General features: G+C 50.2%; 1 protein-coding gene across 1 annotated transcript; it reads right to left on the bottom strand.

Moving 5' to 3' along the window:
- Window positions 1–217: 217 nt before the first annotated feature.
- On the bottom strand, window positions 218–15,022 carry LOC120957235 (chitin deacetylase 1). The gene is made up of 5 exons (XM_040379321.2): window positions 14,512–15,022; window positions 9,886–10,046; window positions 9,525–9,774; window positions 2,585–2,906; window positions 218–2,399 (listed from the first exon to the last, which is right to left on the bottom strand). The coding sequence occupies exons 1-5, from the start codon at window positions 14,561–14,563 to the stop codon at window positions 1,571–1,573; spliced, it is 1,614 nt and encodes a 537-aa protein (XP_040235255.1). The 5' UTR covers window positions 14,564–15,022; the 3' UTR covers window positions 218–1,570.
- Between the last annotated feature and the right edge of the window lie 277 nt (window positions 15,023–15,299).

Genomic DNA, 15,299 nt, shown 5'->3' with positions numbered 1-15,299 from the left:
AGCGAGTGAGAGAGAGAGAGCGAACTCTATTGCAACATCTTGCGCAGTGCAGCGATAGACGACGAACGGACTTAACATAAATTTGCCCCGCGGATCGATCGACACCATGTAGATGCTTCGGGCGAGGTGGATTTGCGTTTCTTTCTCTAAAATAGTTTGTCTTCTTTCACAGTCAATTTTGGAGCGGTGGTTTGAATTGAAAAACAAGTTCAAAACGTTCGTTTGTGGCTCGAATGAGGTGTTGTATTTCGTATTTTCTTGGAGTTTTCTATGCGAAGAGTATGTCTTCTAATCGCTAAAATTTTGCAACATTTTGCAACGGTGCGACCGGTCGGTGTCGATTCTCCAACCCGATCCGCCGTATGAAACATGTATGAGAAACAATTTGCTTGGAAAGTAGGGCTGGATTCTTTCATTCCGCGCACACAAAAAAAAAACACAGGAACCGCTTATTACGGCACAGAAATCACTTAAACAACTAGGCGTCTACACAGTATTTACATATTAATCGAGAGTCGAGAAGGTTTCCCGTGTGGAGCAGTGGAGCGAGAAAGTCGGTGAAAAGCGCGGTACAGAACCGAAGCTAGTAACGGTTCGGTGTTATAGCAGCAAAACGCAGGATTTGCAGAGCTCGCTGTGTTTAGCATTGTACCGTTCGTCAAGTTCTATTAGACGAGGGCTAGGAAAGAGAAGTTGTTGAGGGGGGGGGGGGGGGGGAGGGATACCTTCTGCTCATCACGCATACCGTGGGAGAGGCGTTATTTTTTGCATTCTATTCCGCTGCCTCCTCGGATGTACAAAATGTCAATCTTACTTTCGTCGTCGTTTGCCGTGCAGTTTTGAGTTGAGTGGATAGTTTTCTGGAATAATAGTGTTTTTGTTGTTGCAATTTTTGTTTCTCCATTTGTTTACTTCAGTTGAGTTTTCTTTAATTTTCCATCTTGTTTGTGTATTAAATTAAGTTATAAACGACAAAAAAAAATACATAATTGTAATATCCACAGCATTCGTTGTTCTCTTACTACTCTTGTTTTATGCGTGTCTTCTTCGTTTTTGTTTGCAACATTCCATTTGTTTGTGTGTATGTGGAATGGATTCCATCTTGCAACCCCTGCCTCGAGGGACGGCTTTGTCAGGATAAGTCTGGCCACCGGCAGTGCGCGAGGCAACGAGGCGCGAGACCAGACGTAGCCGGGAAAAGGAGACTAGGTAGGGCTGAAACAAAAAAAAAAAACAAAAGGTCGCTAAGATCCTACCCAGCTAGCTCCTCGGGGGTGGTCGAAGACGGGATGTTAAATCTGCAACGCACCGAAAAGTGAGAAAAGTGCGGTTGCGTTGACAGTATTATCAGGAAACGGAAAGAAGTTCCCCATGTTCATAAAGTGAAAGATGAAAAACGAAACATTGAACAGTCGTCCCGCTCTTAAAATCGAGACAGAATGATTGCTCTAAAATTGAGTGTTTACGACCTCCGCTAAAAAACAAAAAACTAAGGACGCATCGAGAAAAGCTACAAAAAAAAAACATGTTAAAAATTGTCAAGAAGGATACTGCAGAAGATAAGCTAAGCTTAGAAGAAACCATCGCCGGTCGGATCGTTCACCCACGGGTAGTTGTTCGGGCAGCGGACGCACGTCTGGAGGTTGATCGTCTCCCCGGGGACCTCCTTGGAGGTGAGCTTGCAGGAATGCGGCACCCAGCAGGCGGGCTGTCCCTCGACGACGCACTTCTCCCTCCACGGCTCGAAGTTCTTGACCTCGTTGGTCGTTCTCGGGTTCTGGATCCACTGGATGACCTGCGTCATGGTGACGAAGTACACGTCGTTGTGGTTCGCCAGCACCTCATCGATCCAGTAGAGGAACGCGTCCAGGAACTCGGGATTGTTCTTCAGCCAGGCGGCGTGGAAGTACAGACCGAGCGGTGCGCGGTTCTGGTCGTAGTGCCGGTCGAAGTTGTGGTTGAGGAAGTTGTAGAACTGATCGCCGGTCAGAATGTTCGAGCAGGAGTCGACCATCGCGCAACCGGGCAGATACTCGTCGTTGGTCGGGTCCTCCCGGCGGTCCAGCTCGTTCATCACCATCTCCCAGACGGCGTGCGAGCGCGTCGGGCAGCTCTGCAGGTTGCCGTGGCAGCGGTGCGGCATGCGGAAGTACATCGTGTACGGCCAGAGCGGCGGGTTCGAGAGCGGCGCCGTGATCGTCGAGTCGTACAGGAACGCCTGCTCCTCCATCATGGTGAACTGGTTGTTGCCACCGACGCGCAGGTACGGCGCACGCACACCCACGACCGAGTTGTCCGTAATGTTGGCGTACTTCTCGATGATGATCCTCATGCCGGCCATCTCCTTCGCCCAGTCGTCCACGGTAGCGTTCGACCAGAAGCGCTCATCATCGTTGTGGCTGTTGTGGCAGTTGCAAAAAAAAAAAACAGGGGAGAGAGAACAAATGTTGGTGGAGGTTTGGACCTAGTGACCAATAGGGTACGGTGTCTTGCGAGGTCTTTCAAGGCTTCTTCGTTTCCCTTATCTCGTAACAAATCAATCGCGTCTATGATGCATCCCCACACACACTCTCGGGGTACTTACGTGATAGAGTGAACGGCAATTTCGTGCCCCTTGCGGTGCGTCTCCTGCACGGCCGAGTAGTTGGTGTACTTGTGCGACACGAAGTACGTCGCCTTGATGTCGCAACCGTTCGGGTTCTTGCGCTTGCCGTTGAAGATCTCCTTGTACAGGTCGATGTTGTTGTTGTTGATCGCGTCGTCGAAGGTGATGGTGATCATCATCGGCACATCCTTGGCCGGCAGGCTGCCCGGGATGGTGGTACCGTCCTCCGAGCAGAAGCAATCGGGCAGCTGGCAGACGGACTCGTCGCACGGTGGCGCACGGTTCGGGTCGTTCTCGATATCTAGCGTGAGGCAATGGGGGAGATATGAACCGAAACATCAAACATAAGCAACGAGCGACTGAGCATGTAGAGTGAGCGATATCTCTTTCTCTCGAGAATCATTAAAAGTTATCTTGAGCTGCTGGGATGATTAATAGCATTGCGGCCCTGGACCCGGACAATGTGCGAAGTTTTCAAGGTTTGCAGCCAAAAGGGCAGTGGCAGCAGCGGACAAAAGAAACGTAATGGAAGCCGTAACAACGCTGATCGAGACCGTGAACATTGCATTTGGACTTACGACTCCGTGCGACTTCGATAGAGATCTTCGTTAGTTCACATTGCTGATGGTGCGGTTGTTACGAAACAAAGAAAACATGTTGACCACCACCACCACCAGCAGCAGCAGCAGCAGCAGACCGGACCGGGGAACTGATCGACATGATGTTAAGCTTCGTGTAAGCATGCAGCTTTGGAAAGCATGAACTTGTCAGCTTCGGAAAGGACACCCCGTCTGGCTTGTGGTTTCCCTCCCAGCCGTCCATCAAAATGCTTGTTTTTGCTTCGGTTTTTGCGGGAATCAAAACACCTCTCCCCACCTGATCGGACACTGAAATCATTGAAAATCACGACGAAAAGCGAACAACACTCCAACAGAGCCCCGAAAACCTGATAAGAAAACAAAGCAACCTTTTGTTGCTATGTCCCAGGTCTTACGCGGCCAGCCAAGCGAAATCCAGTTTTCTCAAACGAAATCGAGAGTGAAATTCAATTTACATATCGAAGCAAACACACACACACCGGTGGTGGTGCCACACCCGCCCAATCTCGGCGTGACCCGTGTCGAGACACGCCGTCGGAGAGAAAGATCCGTAAAGATCACGCCGATTTGATAACCGTGCGGGCGCGCGCGCGCGCGCGACAGTGTGAAGGTTGGTTTTGGCGTGGCAGCGGTATCGCGCCCCGCGGGGCATAGTTTGTGTGTGTGCTTTTCAGGTTTGCTTTTTTTTTTGCTGCCCTGCCTGTCTGCTTGTGTTACTTTCCTTCTTGGCCCGGCTCGAAACCGGCTCACCGGGATTATGCGTCTCCCGAGCGATCGTGCGGCTCCGGGCCAGAGGAGAAGGTGATATTACGCAAAGCGAAAGTGTGTGCTTACGGCGTGTCGGCGGACTCCCGAGGGAGTGGAGACAGCTTATAAGGAGGTTGAGGGAGGAGGAGGAGGAGGAGGAGGAGGAGGGCTGCCTGATATCTCCTGCAGCAACATCGCTGCTGTCTCGGCAACTTTGGACATAGGTCCAGATGATGTCCGCGTGTCCGAAAATAAGTCACCACCGCCAGTCCACACAGCAGTTCCTCGCAGTCTATAATGAGCAGTCTTCCCTCCCTTCCCCTTGGTTCAGTTAAACCTGTTTGTGTGTGTGTGTGTGTGTGTGTGTGGTAGGTCTGACCCAAACGTCGCGCTCACTGCTCACTCTAGCCGACCACGACGACGTGGCTGAGACACGTAGCTGGAATACGCGGCTACTTCCACATATCTCTTTTTTTGCTGCTGCTGCTGCCGTTGTTGTGGTCACTGTGTGACGTATGCGGAAGGGAAGGGCTACAGCATGGGAGAGCCATGATGTGTGCGCATTTTATGCGTACCACCCATATATGCCACCGCACTATCGCCAGCACAGCACTGTGGTGTGGAGGGCAGCTAAGTGGCAGCTTACCGACGACGCTTCCTGATTGCTTCCTGCTTCTTGCGATTGGCGCACGTTAAGCACCATCAGCGCACAAACCGGATCCAGCGCTCGAGTAGTAGGTGCTGCACCTGCTCCCAAGGGGCTGCTCAGAGGGTGGGGTAATATCAGGAAAGTTCTGGACTTTTCGGCCACTTGCAGGCCTCCCTTTTTAAGATAGGTGGCCAACCTTCAAGCACCACCACCAGGAACTTTCGCGCACCGTGATGAAGGACGCGTAGTAAGAAAGGTGTATGAGATGTATTCTATCGGATGGGACAGAAATTGACACGATCCTTCAAATTAGATACACATGAGGCGGGTAAAGCTTAACGCACGCCCCACACAGAGGGATGACTGGGCCGTTGATTCAATTAACAGGCGTGAGCTCACCGCTAGACGTTGCCGTTAGACTTCCTAGATTTCTAGACTGTTCAAGTTGAGTAGGTTTTCCTGGGTTCCTGGAAACAATGTACCTGCTTGAAGGCGCTGGTACGATAGAGGCGTGCAGGAACTATCTAGATATTCTGATGCGGAAATTGTAGGCTTCACCTTTCACCTCCCGGCACGCTTTGACGATCACCGTTGTTCTGCCTCGTTAAACGTGGCTTGGAACATAACGTCCGCGTGCAACTCATGTAGCTCTCTAGCCCTCTAGCCCCAAAGCCGTGTAAGGTTTTGTGTGCCGTGGGCAAATAACGCCTACAGCCTGCAGTGGAATGTCTGCACGCGAAAAGTGCATTCTCATGCTCGCGGTGTGCTTGGCTGTGTTGTGGCTGTTTTATTAAATGGCCACCACACGAAGGGACGGAAATTAATCAACAATGCTCCATTAGCAAGCAGTTGCCCATTACTGGCCAGTGTGACCGGCCAGCTCCAGGTGATGAAAGACCGAACGGAGCGATGTTGTTTTCGATTTTCGGACTGGTCTGTATCGTTACCGACCAAACGAGAGCGATGCTATTTCAACAATTTGCCCAGCTGGCGTGCTTTTGTTGGCGCACGGCTAAGCAAATAGCGAATAAATAACCCTATTAGTTCGGCAGTACCGCAACCCACGTCACGACACACAACCAAAACCGACCGCGGGGTGGGTAAGAATTGGGCGTTGGGTTGGGATTTATGTCTAAGCCGGTCGTGCCGGTCGTCCACCGGTTCCTTTAATTTCATTGTGTCTGGCATTTCGGCTAGCGTTCGGTGCATGAAATTGAACTTTTCTTCTTCCATCCAATTCCCACCGCCACAGCGTTTGCCAGCGAGAAAGCGCAATGTGTGTGTTTGTGGTGCCTTGCAAACGATCGATTGCAAACGATCGATTGGGAGGGAAGACTAGACTAAAAACCTACCCCGGCCCAAGCCGGCCTCGATCCCTCCCGCGGGGGTTGCTGCCGTCGCGTATCGGTGCGATTACATAAGCCAGCTGAGCTGATCGATGAAACTTATAACGGGGAGAAGGGGGGGGGGGGGGGGGGTTAAAGAGTTGCCAACCGAAAGGGTACACCGATCGGTGTGTAACCTACAAACCCGCTTTACCGCCACAGACTCGCAGCGACAAGCAAATCCTCGAGGCGAGCAGAGGGGCTGTAGTCCTGCTATCTCCCAGCGCGACACACACACACGGTGACACCAGATTGGTTGGCCGGGCGTGTGCACAAGACCGGTTCGTCGAGCTCCATGGTATGGCAACTCCGGTACGGCTGATCCGAGTGACCTAAACACCGGCCTGGAATCTTGTCTGCTGCACCTTCGCAGATTGATAGAGAAATTACACGCGACATACACCGGGTCGGCGGCGGACTCGACCGACTTGCCGTGCAGGCATGGTTTGAGTCCTGTTGCAATGTTTGGCTAGAAGCCTTACAATTTTTTTTGTTTCTTTATTTTTATAGAGACTTTGTGCCAACCTTACAAATTGTGTGCTTTGGAGCACAGCTTCGGGGGTTTGGGACGGGTCATTGCACAGGATGGTTTGATACATTCTGAACAGTGTTGTGCTTCATTATTAGCTTCTCAAAGAGTGAAATCTGTGCAGTACAATACTTCAATCCTGTATCATGAAGTACTCATTTGAGTTTTGAGTTCTTTGCAAAGAGTTGTAGCGCACTCATAGTGTACAGAATCATTCGTAATTGTAATAGCTCTTATGAGAGCTAAATCTTGACGAGTGTTTTGATTCTCCGAACTCATTTGAGAGTTGAAGCTCGTTGAGTGACTCATTTCGACGAGTAATAACTCACTTACAGGCATTTAAAATGTATACAACTCTTTCGAGAGTAAAATCTCCACTAATAACTAATAACTCTTCAAACCGACTAGCAACTCTCTTGCAGCAAATAAACTCTTTCGTGTGTTAAATAACTCTTTGGCGAGTTCTCACTTGTCCGATCGCCAGGAGTGTTTTAAAAACGCCGGCAATCAACTTCTACTTCGGTTTTGATGGCAATTTAGGAGCAAAAAGTTTTCAATTTTAACTCACCATTCTAACTCATCAACTTAGAATAGGCTCACGCTACTGAGTGGCTATTCCCATCCCATTAGCGTAAGCAACTTAAATCGATGCAAATCGCCTGACTCGGTCGGTTCGGTCACACCACCGTGTGCACACACCATGGTCTAAAATATGCGCACATAATTATTGAACCAGCCGCGACCATTCGACCGGCGCGAAGAACAAGAGGAGCTCTTAAAATAGGACCCAAGACTCGACTGCAGGCAAGAAAGTGTTGTTGTTCCCAGCGCCTAAAAGAGGCACAGGCCTTGCGTGACATTGTGGCTCGCTTGGGATGCTGGCCGAAGACGGCGACGACGACGACGACAACGACAACGGCAACCACGATGAAGACGTCGACGTATGCACAGTAAACCGTTGCGTAAGCTTTTGCAATTCCACCTGCTGTCCGCGTGTTAGACCCCGATTATCTGTGTATGTGTGTGTGTCTGTTTTTGTTGCCGTTTCTGCTGCTGCTGCTGCTGTGATTGTTGTTTCGTGTGTTGCGCTATTTTCGTGCGCGCATCACATCGCGATTCCTACGCTGCATAACCTTTTGCGGAGTGTGTTGTCAAAGGTAGTATGTACACCACTCTATCAGGAACCCTTTGACCATCCTCCAAACCACTCTTTCTACCGGCACAATAGTGCAAACAAATCGGGTAGAAGAGGGTGAGGGTGCGAAACAAACAAGTAAAATAAAAAAAGACCATCGACCAAGCTAATTGCCCCGCGGGGCAGCTAAAGGCTAGCAGTAAAATCGGCCCCGGCCCGTACAACCGAACCGTAGAATCACGCTTACATCCGGCTCCAGCAATCGGCCTTTCTCCTTTCACCTTCATCCACGTGTGTGTGTCTAGGGAGTTTTTTATTTATTTTTTCGCTGATGAAGGTGCAGGATATTTGCAAAAAAAAAAACACCAGTTTTACACAGCTGTTCCTGTGCTTCAAGCACGCGCGTTGGAGGAAATCGGCTCAAAACGGGAGCAGGCGAGCGAGCGTGCGTTTACCACATCGCCAATTTACCTCAGCTGCATAGTTTGAACCGAAAACAACAACAACAACAATAAAAACTCGAAACAAACACACACACGTACACACAGTAAAATGGTGAAAAACGCACCATTCAGGAGCGCAAAGTGCATGCAAAATGTGAAAGCCACTGTGGGCCGGCATTTGTTGCGTTTAGCTCTGGGTTTAAAGTCAAGGGATTCAGGTGAGAGTAAAAGCGAGAAACCTTTTTCAGTGCTTTGTGAGTGTGTTATTTTGTAATGGCCCGCGTGATGTCGATCGCAATGATCGCAAAGCCCCAAACCCGGGAATCGAAAGGTGAAGGTTTTTTTGCAGTATTTTTTCGTTTAAAAAAAAAAGATCCTTTCCATTTCGTTTCGTGGTGTGCGTGGTTGCTGCCTAACAGAACTGTACCGCGCAGGAAAGACCGCACACCGGGGGAAAGAGAAAGTTTTTGTTGCGGTGAAATTATTCGCCCTAGAGCGGCCGAATCCCTTCGCCTGTTACAACCTGTCTTTGCGTATTGTGTGAACAGAGCTAAAAATAGCTGCCAGCCGGACTACAATCATTTCGCATAAGAGTCGACTTTTTTGCCAAAACAACACGATCGCAAGATCTTCCCCGTTTTTTTTTTTGGTGTTGCGGCTAGCTTGTGCAAGGTCAGACCACGAAGAACGAGGCGCGTATGGTAATGTGTTTGGAGAGAAGAGCTTGAAGAGTCAAAAATAGGCATCCATTCGATCCTGCTGGGCCAATGTTTGGCAAGTCTGTGTATCGTCTGTGTATCCCCCGGCCCCGCTAAAAGCAACGTGTGGCGACTAGCTGGGCGAGCCGAACGGCGGCTCTCCCTCAAGGACGTCCAGGTTTGGATTTCAGAGCGTCTGCAACTCGAAAACCGATCGCCGCACCGTGGCAAGCGTGTCGCGCCTTTGTGTGTTTGTTGCGGGCGCATTTGTGGAATGTGATCTTTCTACCGCGCGCCCCGGAGTTGCCACTGGTTGTTTTGGGGGAGGTGACGCGAACGGGCGGGGGCGGGGAGGGCGGGATTTGTGGTTTTTAGCACCACTTTTCGTAACAACTCGATTAGGTGGAATTTGGCTTCATTTTCTTGGCTGCCGCTGCTGTTGGATTGATTTAAAGGAATCCAGTTTCGCTGCCACGCCTTGGCGCGGATTGTGGAGGATTATGCAAATACTCGACTCGCGCACTCGATTGTGTGCCAGTCGGGTGTGTGTGTGAGGATGCTGCTGCTGCTGCTGCTAGTTATGGATATGAATTTTAAAACGGGCGTGATCTATGGCACGGCCTCCAACGAAAAGGTGTTTTTTTTGCTTTCTGCGTGGTTGTGTGGTTAATTTTGGCGCATAACATTTTGGGGAGAAATTCGATCGGCGATTGTGAAATCGTTCGGAGACTTACCGCAGGAGTTCTCGTCCGAGCCGTCGCTACAGTCCTTCTCGCCGTTGCAGAACAGGCCGCGCTCGATGCAGTTACCGTCGCCGCAGGCAAGGAACCCGTCCTGGCACAGTGGCTCGTCCGTGATCAGCAGCGGCTTCACCTTGCGCTCCTTGTTCTTAAACTTGCAGTTCTTTACCGCGTCCTTCCAGTCGCAGGTCTGCTTCTCGATGTCGAAGTACAGACCGGCAGGACAGCGGATGGCTTGCAGGCCCTGGTGGTGAAATAGAGAAATACATCCCAGCAAGATGATTAGTAAGCTTTTGGGTCCGATGTTTTGGGAAGGCATCCACAAGCATCAGCCGGATAGCAGTGCCGTACTTACCGACGATGTGCACTGGATGACGTCACGGCAGTTGTCGCCTTCGCCCGCTACCAGCCGGAACCATTCACCGGCATCTTTGTCTTTGCAAAGCTCTTTCTCGAATGACTCTTCCTTCTTGGTCGTTTCTTCCGCCTGTCGCTTGATTCGCACTTCGGCCGTGGCTGTGTGGAGGAGGAAGAAGGTCGCGGAAAAAAAAAACATGAAACGAACGAAATCGAACCTTATACTCTCTATCTCAATGCAAGATGGGTATGTAAAGTGCACCGAAGGTCAGAACGGTTAAGCGTAAATCTAGTACACCCAGGGTAAAGTGAGCCTCTCCAGCACTCTCGGCGTGCTCCGAAGTGCACTTCGTTCTACCGGTTGAACAGGCAATTTGGCACGCCGACTATTACCGTCCACCGGCTAATGGTGGAGCACGTTGGCCCGGGTCGACCTAGTGCCCGTTTCACAGGGCCGTGATACCGATCGCCCGTGCCAGGCAAAGATTCATCTTTTCGTGTGGCTTCTTTTTGTTCACCCCAACCATCGGTTGGGCAATCGATTGCCCTCGGGCGCATTTGCGTGAACGGCTCTCAGCGTGAGGAGCGCATCAATTCGGGCAAGATGCATGCATGGGTGCAGGGGGATGAGCAGTTAGCCGGAATGATTAAGGTTACCCCCCCTGTGTGGCACGGTGACGGTGACCCGGGGTACATTTATTGACTAACCACAAGGTACGGAGGTACGGTTGTACGGTTTAAGTATCACTTGTAGATCGCTTGAACCTTGACCCTCCGCCCCCCCTCGTGGTATGCTTAAGTGGGCACTGGGGTCCGTTCGATCTTTTGCGCGCGCACGGGGTGAGAAAAACAATACAAAAAAAACCTGACGTTGAAAGGGGAAAGTTTGCTGCCGAGCTGGTGGGTGGTGATGATCAGTGCGGGGTTCGGTACGGTGAGAATTGAGCCAAACTTTCGCCCCGACTGCGTTGCGACGTTGGAGCCCCACGGTAATCGATCTTTTGATGAGCGTGTTAAATTACCGATGCCGGGTCAGCGAGATGGGATGGTGTGTGCTTACGCAGTTAAACCATCAACCACTGTTGTTTCGTGCAATAAGCTAGAGTTCAAGCAGTGTTGACATTTTGTGCGAAACGGTGTGTAATTTACACAAACAGTTTCGTTGTGACGTTGTGACAGTAAAAAAGCGTGTCATCTGTAGCTGTAAGCCATTGCTTGCGTTCCCCTTTTTTTCGCCGACAAAAGGTAACACAGGCTACACATTAAGCTCTAGTCGATCATCCTCATACGCTCGACAGCGGCAACAAGTACAATGCAACAGGTGCAGCTGCAGTTGCCCCACGGGCACACACTTAGCCACAGTCAGTGTGCGAGAATGGGCGATGGGTTTGGCAGCCCTTGGCAAAAGCCCGGACGGCAGTGGAATGCATCTGCCGCTGCGGCGGGACAACCAGGACAGTGTAAGCGATCGAGCCGTGATTCGTGATCAGGCAATCGCAACAATCTTGGGAGAGCTTAGCAGCAGCAGCAGCAAAAAAAGAAGGAACGCAAAACCCATCTCACGGTGTGAGGCAAACACTCCTCCTCCGTTTGACATTTGATGCGGCACCCCCAAAACCGTGTTGCGAAAGGGTCTTGCCGCCAGCCGAATGGATCATTTTCCATACCAGCATAAATGGCTGCTGCCGTTGCTACGGCAGCATTCGGTCTCCTTTCATCATCTGGGCGCGTCTCACAAGCCGTCATGGAGGGGGTGCGGGGAAGCATGCTCAATGGGTTTGAGGTTCGTTTGTTTGATCTTTCCTCGGTGCTCGGTATGATCCAGAGGTTCGATTCGAGCACGGTTCAGCTAATGAACCCGAAAACCGACCACGCAATCGCAATTGTTTTGCTGTATCTTTGCGCACTTGATGGCAATCATTACTGAAGGGGGGGTGGGATCGAAAAAACAAGATTGATTTTGTCGATCAGCCACCCCCCTATCTCCTCTCATTTGACGGGGTAGGATCAAGGAAGCGGTTTGGATGTTGAAAAGCAAATTATAAAGAAGAAAGAGAAAAAAAAACTATCACTTCGATTGCAAGCAACCACAACCGGCATGCGTTGAACGCGGAAAGCTGTGGCACGATCTCGCCGATCTACCTCGGCGAGCGATCGCGCATTGCATAAGGCACCACCACCGCGCGCTCGCTCTGGCGCTTCCCTTACCGGCTGCCAACCGGCGGAAACAACAAATCAACTTTATGCGATGAAGCCGGGACCGCTGAAAAGGATGTAATGGCAAAATAAGTAACCCGCACACCCATAATTGCTTGGCATGGCTCGGGTAGCGCTGCGCTCGAGCTTCATTAATGACGCACGCTGCACACGCAGCAGAATAGCAACGACTCATCAGGGGTGGGTCTGTACCGGGAGGGTTTTTGGAGCTATCTTTTCACCAAAATTTCTGCCAGCTATCGGTTGCGTTGGATTTTATTTGTTTTGTTTTTTTCGGACAACTTGGGCAAAATACATACAGAAAGGTAGCATGCAGAAAATTTAAAACCTCCTGTTTGCGAGCAAATTCAGACCAATTAACAACTTAAGGAGGGAAGTTATATGTGGCTTGAGGTGCATTAGTGCCATTTCCAGGGATGTTGAAATTACAATCAAAATCGCTCATAATTTCCGCTTCAGTAGTTAAGGTATCGCAAGTACCAGGCTTAACAGTTTAAGTGTTTTCGTAGCTGGAAACGCAATACTTGGCACGAAGGGTACTACGGTTTACGAGGATATTGGAAAAGTGCAGGTTGAATTAATAAATTCTCTCTATTAAAGACTTTAAACAAACCATTCAATGAATGTGAATAAAATCCTAAAAAGCCTAGCCTCAAAGGCCATATCTTCAATATCTTTTTGTAGTTTGAAGGAACTTGGGAATTATTGATTGTACGTCAACAAACAGATGCTCTGAAGCATAAAATATTGGATTTTTTGAAGATGCATTCACATGTTCAGAAGAAGTTCAGACAAAGAATGACAAAGCTAAAGAAGCTCTGGGATAAACATCAATATCCTCAAGATCATATATTTCTTTACAGCAGAAGTTGTCTCAACGAAGATCCCGAGTGAATTCCTGAACTAAACTTCAGCAATTGATGTAGGTCTTCTGCTCGTGTTCTTAGAAAATAAAGCTTGAAACATGAAGATATTGAAGCATTAACTACATTTAATCTGTATGTATTTATATGACTGTTAAACCAACACCCCCATTGCGTAGCCCATTCCACCCGTTCCGCTGCATCGAACCCATTTACATCGAGTTTGAGGTGACATTTTGGATGGCCACCGTGCCCGCTCTTACGAGCGTGTCTTAATATCTGCATTTAAATTCTTCGTTTTTGTGTACGTAAAAAATGAAACGTTCGGTTTCGAATTCCACCTGGAAACAACAAAAAAACATCCACCCCAGTTCCCAGTCCCAGAGTTGGAGAAAGAGGTTGTGAGTGTGTGCTCAAAATTGGCTTGCATTATGCGCTGACGGAACAGGTTTTCCGCGCGCGCGCGCGCTCTTTCGTCCCAGGATCCACACCGGATCCTCGGCAGTGTCGGCGGGCAGTTTGATGCATTATCACGTAATACCCGCTGGGAGAAAGAAAGCCGGTACGCCAGAGCAAACCAGCCAAGTCGACCCGGTTCCGGCCCGCAAACCGCTTGAGGATCGACAAAAAAAAAAAAACAACACGCGATTGGGTGACGCTAGTGATCGTGTCCGCAATTCATCCGATCGGGACGTTGCAAGCGGACCGAGCGATATGCTGATTGTATAATGTTATCTGCTATTCAGGTCTCTCCGTTTTTTTTTTGCTCCATCTCCATATCCGGTATGGGGTGGGAAATTGAGGCACCGTCTGTGCGGTAATCGCGTGTGTGTGTGAGCTACACTGAGCTACGGTGCGGAAGTGTTAGCGTTCGCGATTAGTTGCAATTAGGACATTCCGTCCTGTGGGAGAAGCTCCGAAATGTTCAGTCCTCTTTGTGGGTGGAGTGTGTGGAGGTGTCGTTGGAGATGGTTCGTTTTGGGGCTAGCTCTACCAGCACCACTCTAACGATCGATTTTGTGCGTTTGTGTTGCAAAGTCGTAGATGCGTGTCAAACCATCGCAGGCAAAAACTCCCCCGTAAGGCGTAAGCCGTGCAAAGGGTGAGCGATAGGGTGAGCAAATTTGTGAAAGGTTTTGCACCCCATTCCCTCCCCGCCATCTCACCCGGCAGTCACCCGATCTGCTTTTACGCGCGCGTGTGTGTGTGTGACACAGAAACTGGTTCTTGTGCAGCAGTTCGTGCCGTCGTTGCGTTTGCGCTCAACGGCAATTGCACTGTCTTTTTTTTCGTTTTGACGATCGCAAAAAAGAGCTTAAAGGGAAAACGCCCTCTCCTCCCCCCGAAAAAAAAAGTCTCTCAAACTGGCACAGCGAAAGGGGCAAGGAGCGGAAGCCCTTTCCCCACAATGCTCCTTTGGGTTTGTGGGTGTTGCTGATGATGTCAGCCGTTCTGTAGCAATCGACCCCTGTGTATGCCGTTGTAGGGAAAGGCGAGTGGGTGTGTTTTGAGGGGGAGCGAGCACTTAAAACTAGTAAGCTTACCTGCTGCCACCGTTAGCGCGAGGATGCCAATTAAGGCCAGCAACTTCACCATGTTGACGGTACACTTTCGCCCTGCCACTTGTTTGCTATTTGCTGGAATAACTCACTACTACTACTGCTTCTACTACTACTTCTAATTCGTGTCTTCGCTACACGGTTGCTTCCCTGCGCTTCCTTTCCTCGCTGCCTTTACGCACACTTCAGATTCACCGGAAAAGAAACTTCCAAAAACCGCCCTCGCCCAAAATTGTCCTCGCCAGGGCAAGTGACTGCACGCTGGCCTCTGACTTCCAACAAACCACGCACTCGGTCACGCACGCACTCGGTCTGTCTGTTCGCCGCTGTCTGTCGGCTGCTTTTGCTGGTGGTTCGGCTCGGTGGCTTCAACAGTGAGACGAATTGTTGTGTTTGCAAACGGCAGCGCAGTAATGGAAAGAAACCTCCGCCGACTGGGACCGTGGTGGAGACACTGACTTAATGCTGTGACCGTCGCGCAGCTTTGCAGCTCGGTCGACGGGCTTTTTCGTGTCGAAAACGGGCGCGCACACACGCGCGCACACACACACACACGGCAAAACCGTTTCCCCCTCTCCCTGCTTCCTTCTTCGGGTGGCAGGGTTGGTTTCTGGCAGCAAGCAAGGGGAGCTAAGCTGGGGGTTTTTGAGTGTGCCGTGTGTTGTTGTTTTGTTGTGTTGTGCTGGCCGCGCTCGAGAGGGGAGGGCGAGAACCGATCACGATCAAACCGGTCACTCAGTACGGTTGGCCGGGACCGAGCGAAGTAAAAAGTT

The sequence above is a fragment of the Anopheles coluzzii genome, chromosome 3, assembly GCF_943734685.1.
Source record: "Anopheles coluzzii chromosome 3, AcolN3, whole genome shotgun sequence".
Lineage (NCBI taxonomy): Eukaryota > Metazoa > Arthropoda > Insecta > Diptera > Culicidae > Anopheles > Anopheles coluzzii.
The sequence above is the reverse complement of the archived record's forward strand: the minus strand, read 5'-3'. Positions and strand labels throughout refer to the sequence as shown.

What these genes read in the sequence shown, in the direction of transcription:
- LOC120957235 (XM_040379321.2), bottom strand. Translation starts at nt 14,563, where the DNA reads ATGGTGAAGTTGCTGGCCTTAATTGGCATCCTCGCGCTAACGGTGGCA. An exon ending in CTCGGACGAGAACTCCTGCG is followed by an intron (nt 2,907 to 9,524) that starts GTAAGTCTCCGA and finishes GCCTCACGCTAG; the next exon opens with ATATCGAGAACGACCCGAAC. An exon ending in ATTGCCGTTCACTCTATCAC is followed by an intron (nt 2,400 to 2,584) that starts GTAAGTACCCCG and finishes CTGCCACAACAG; the next exon opens with CCACAACGATGATGAGCGCT.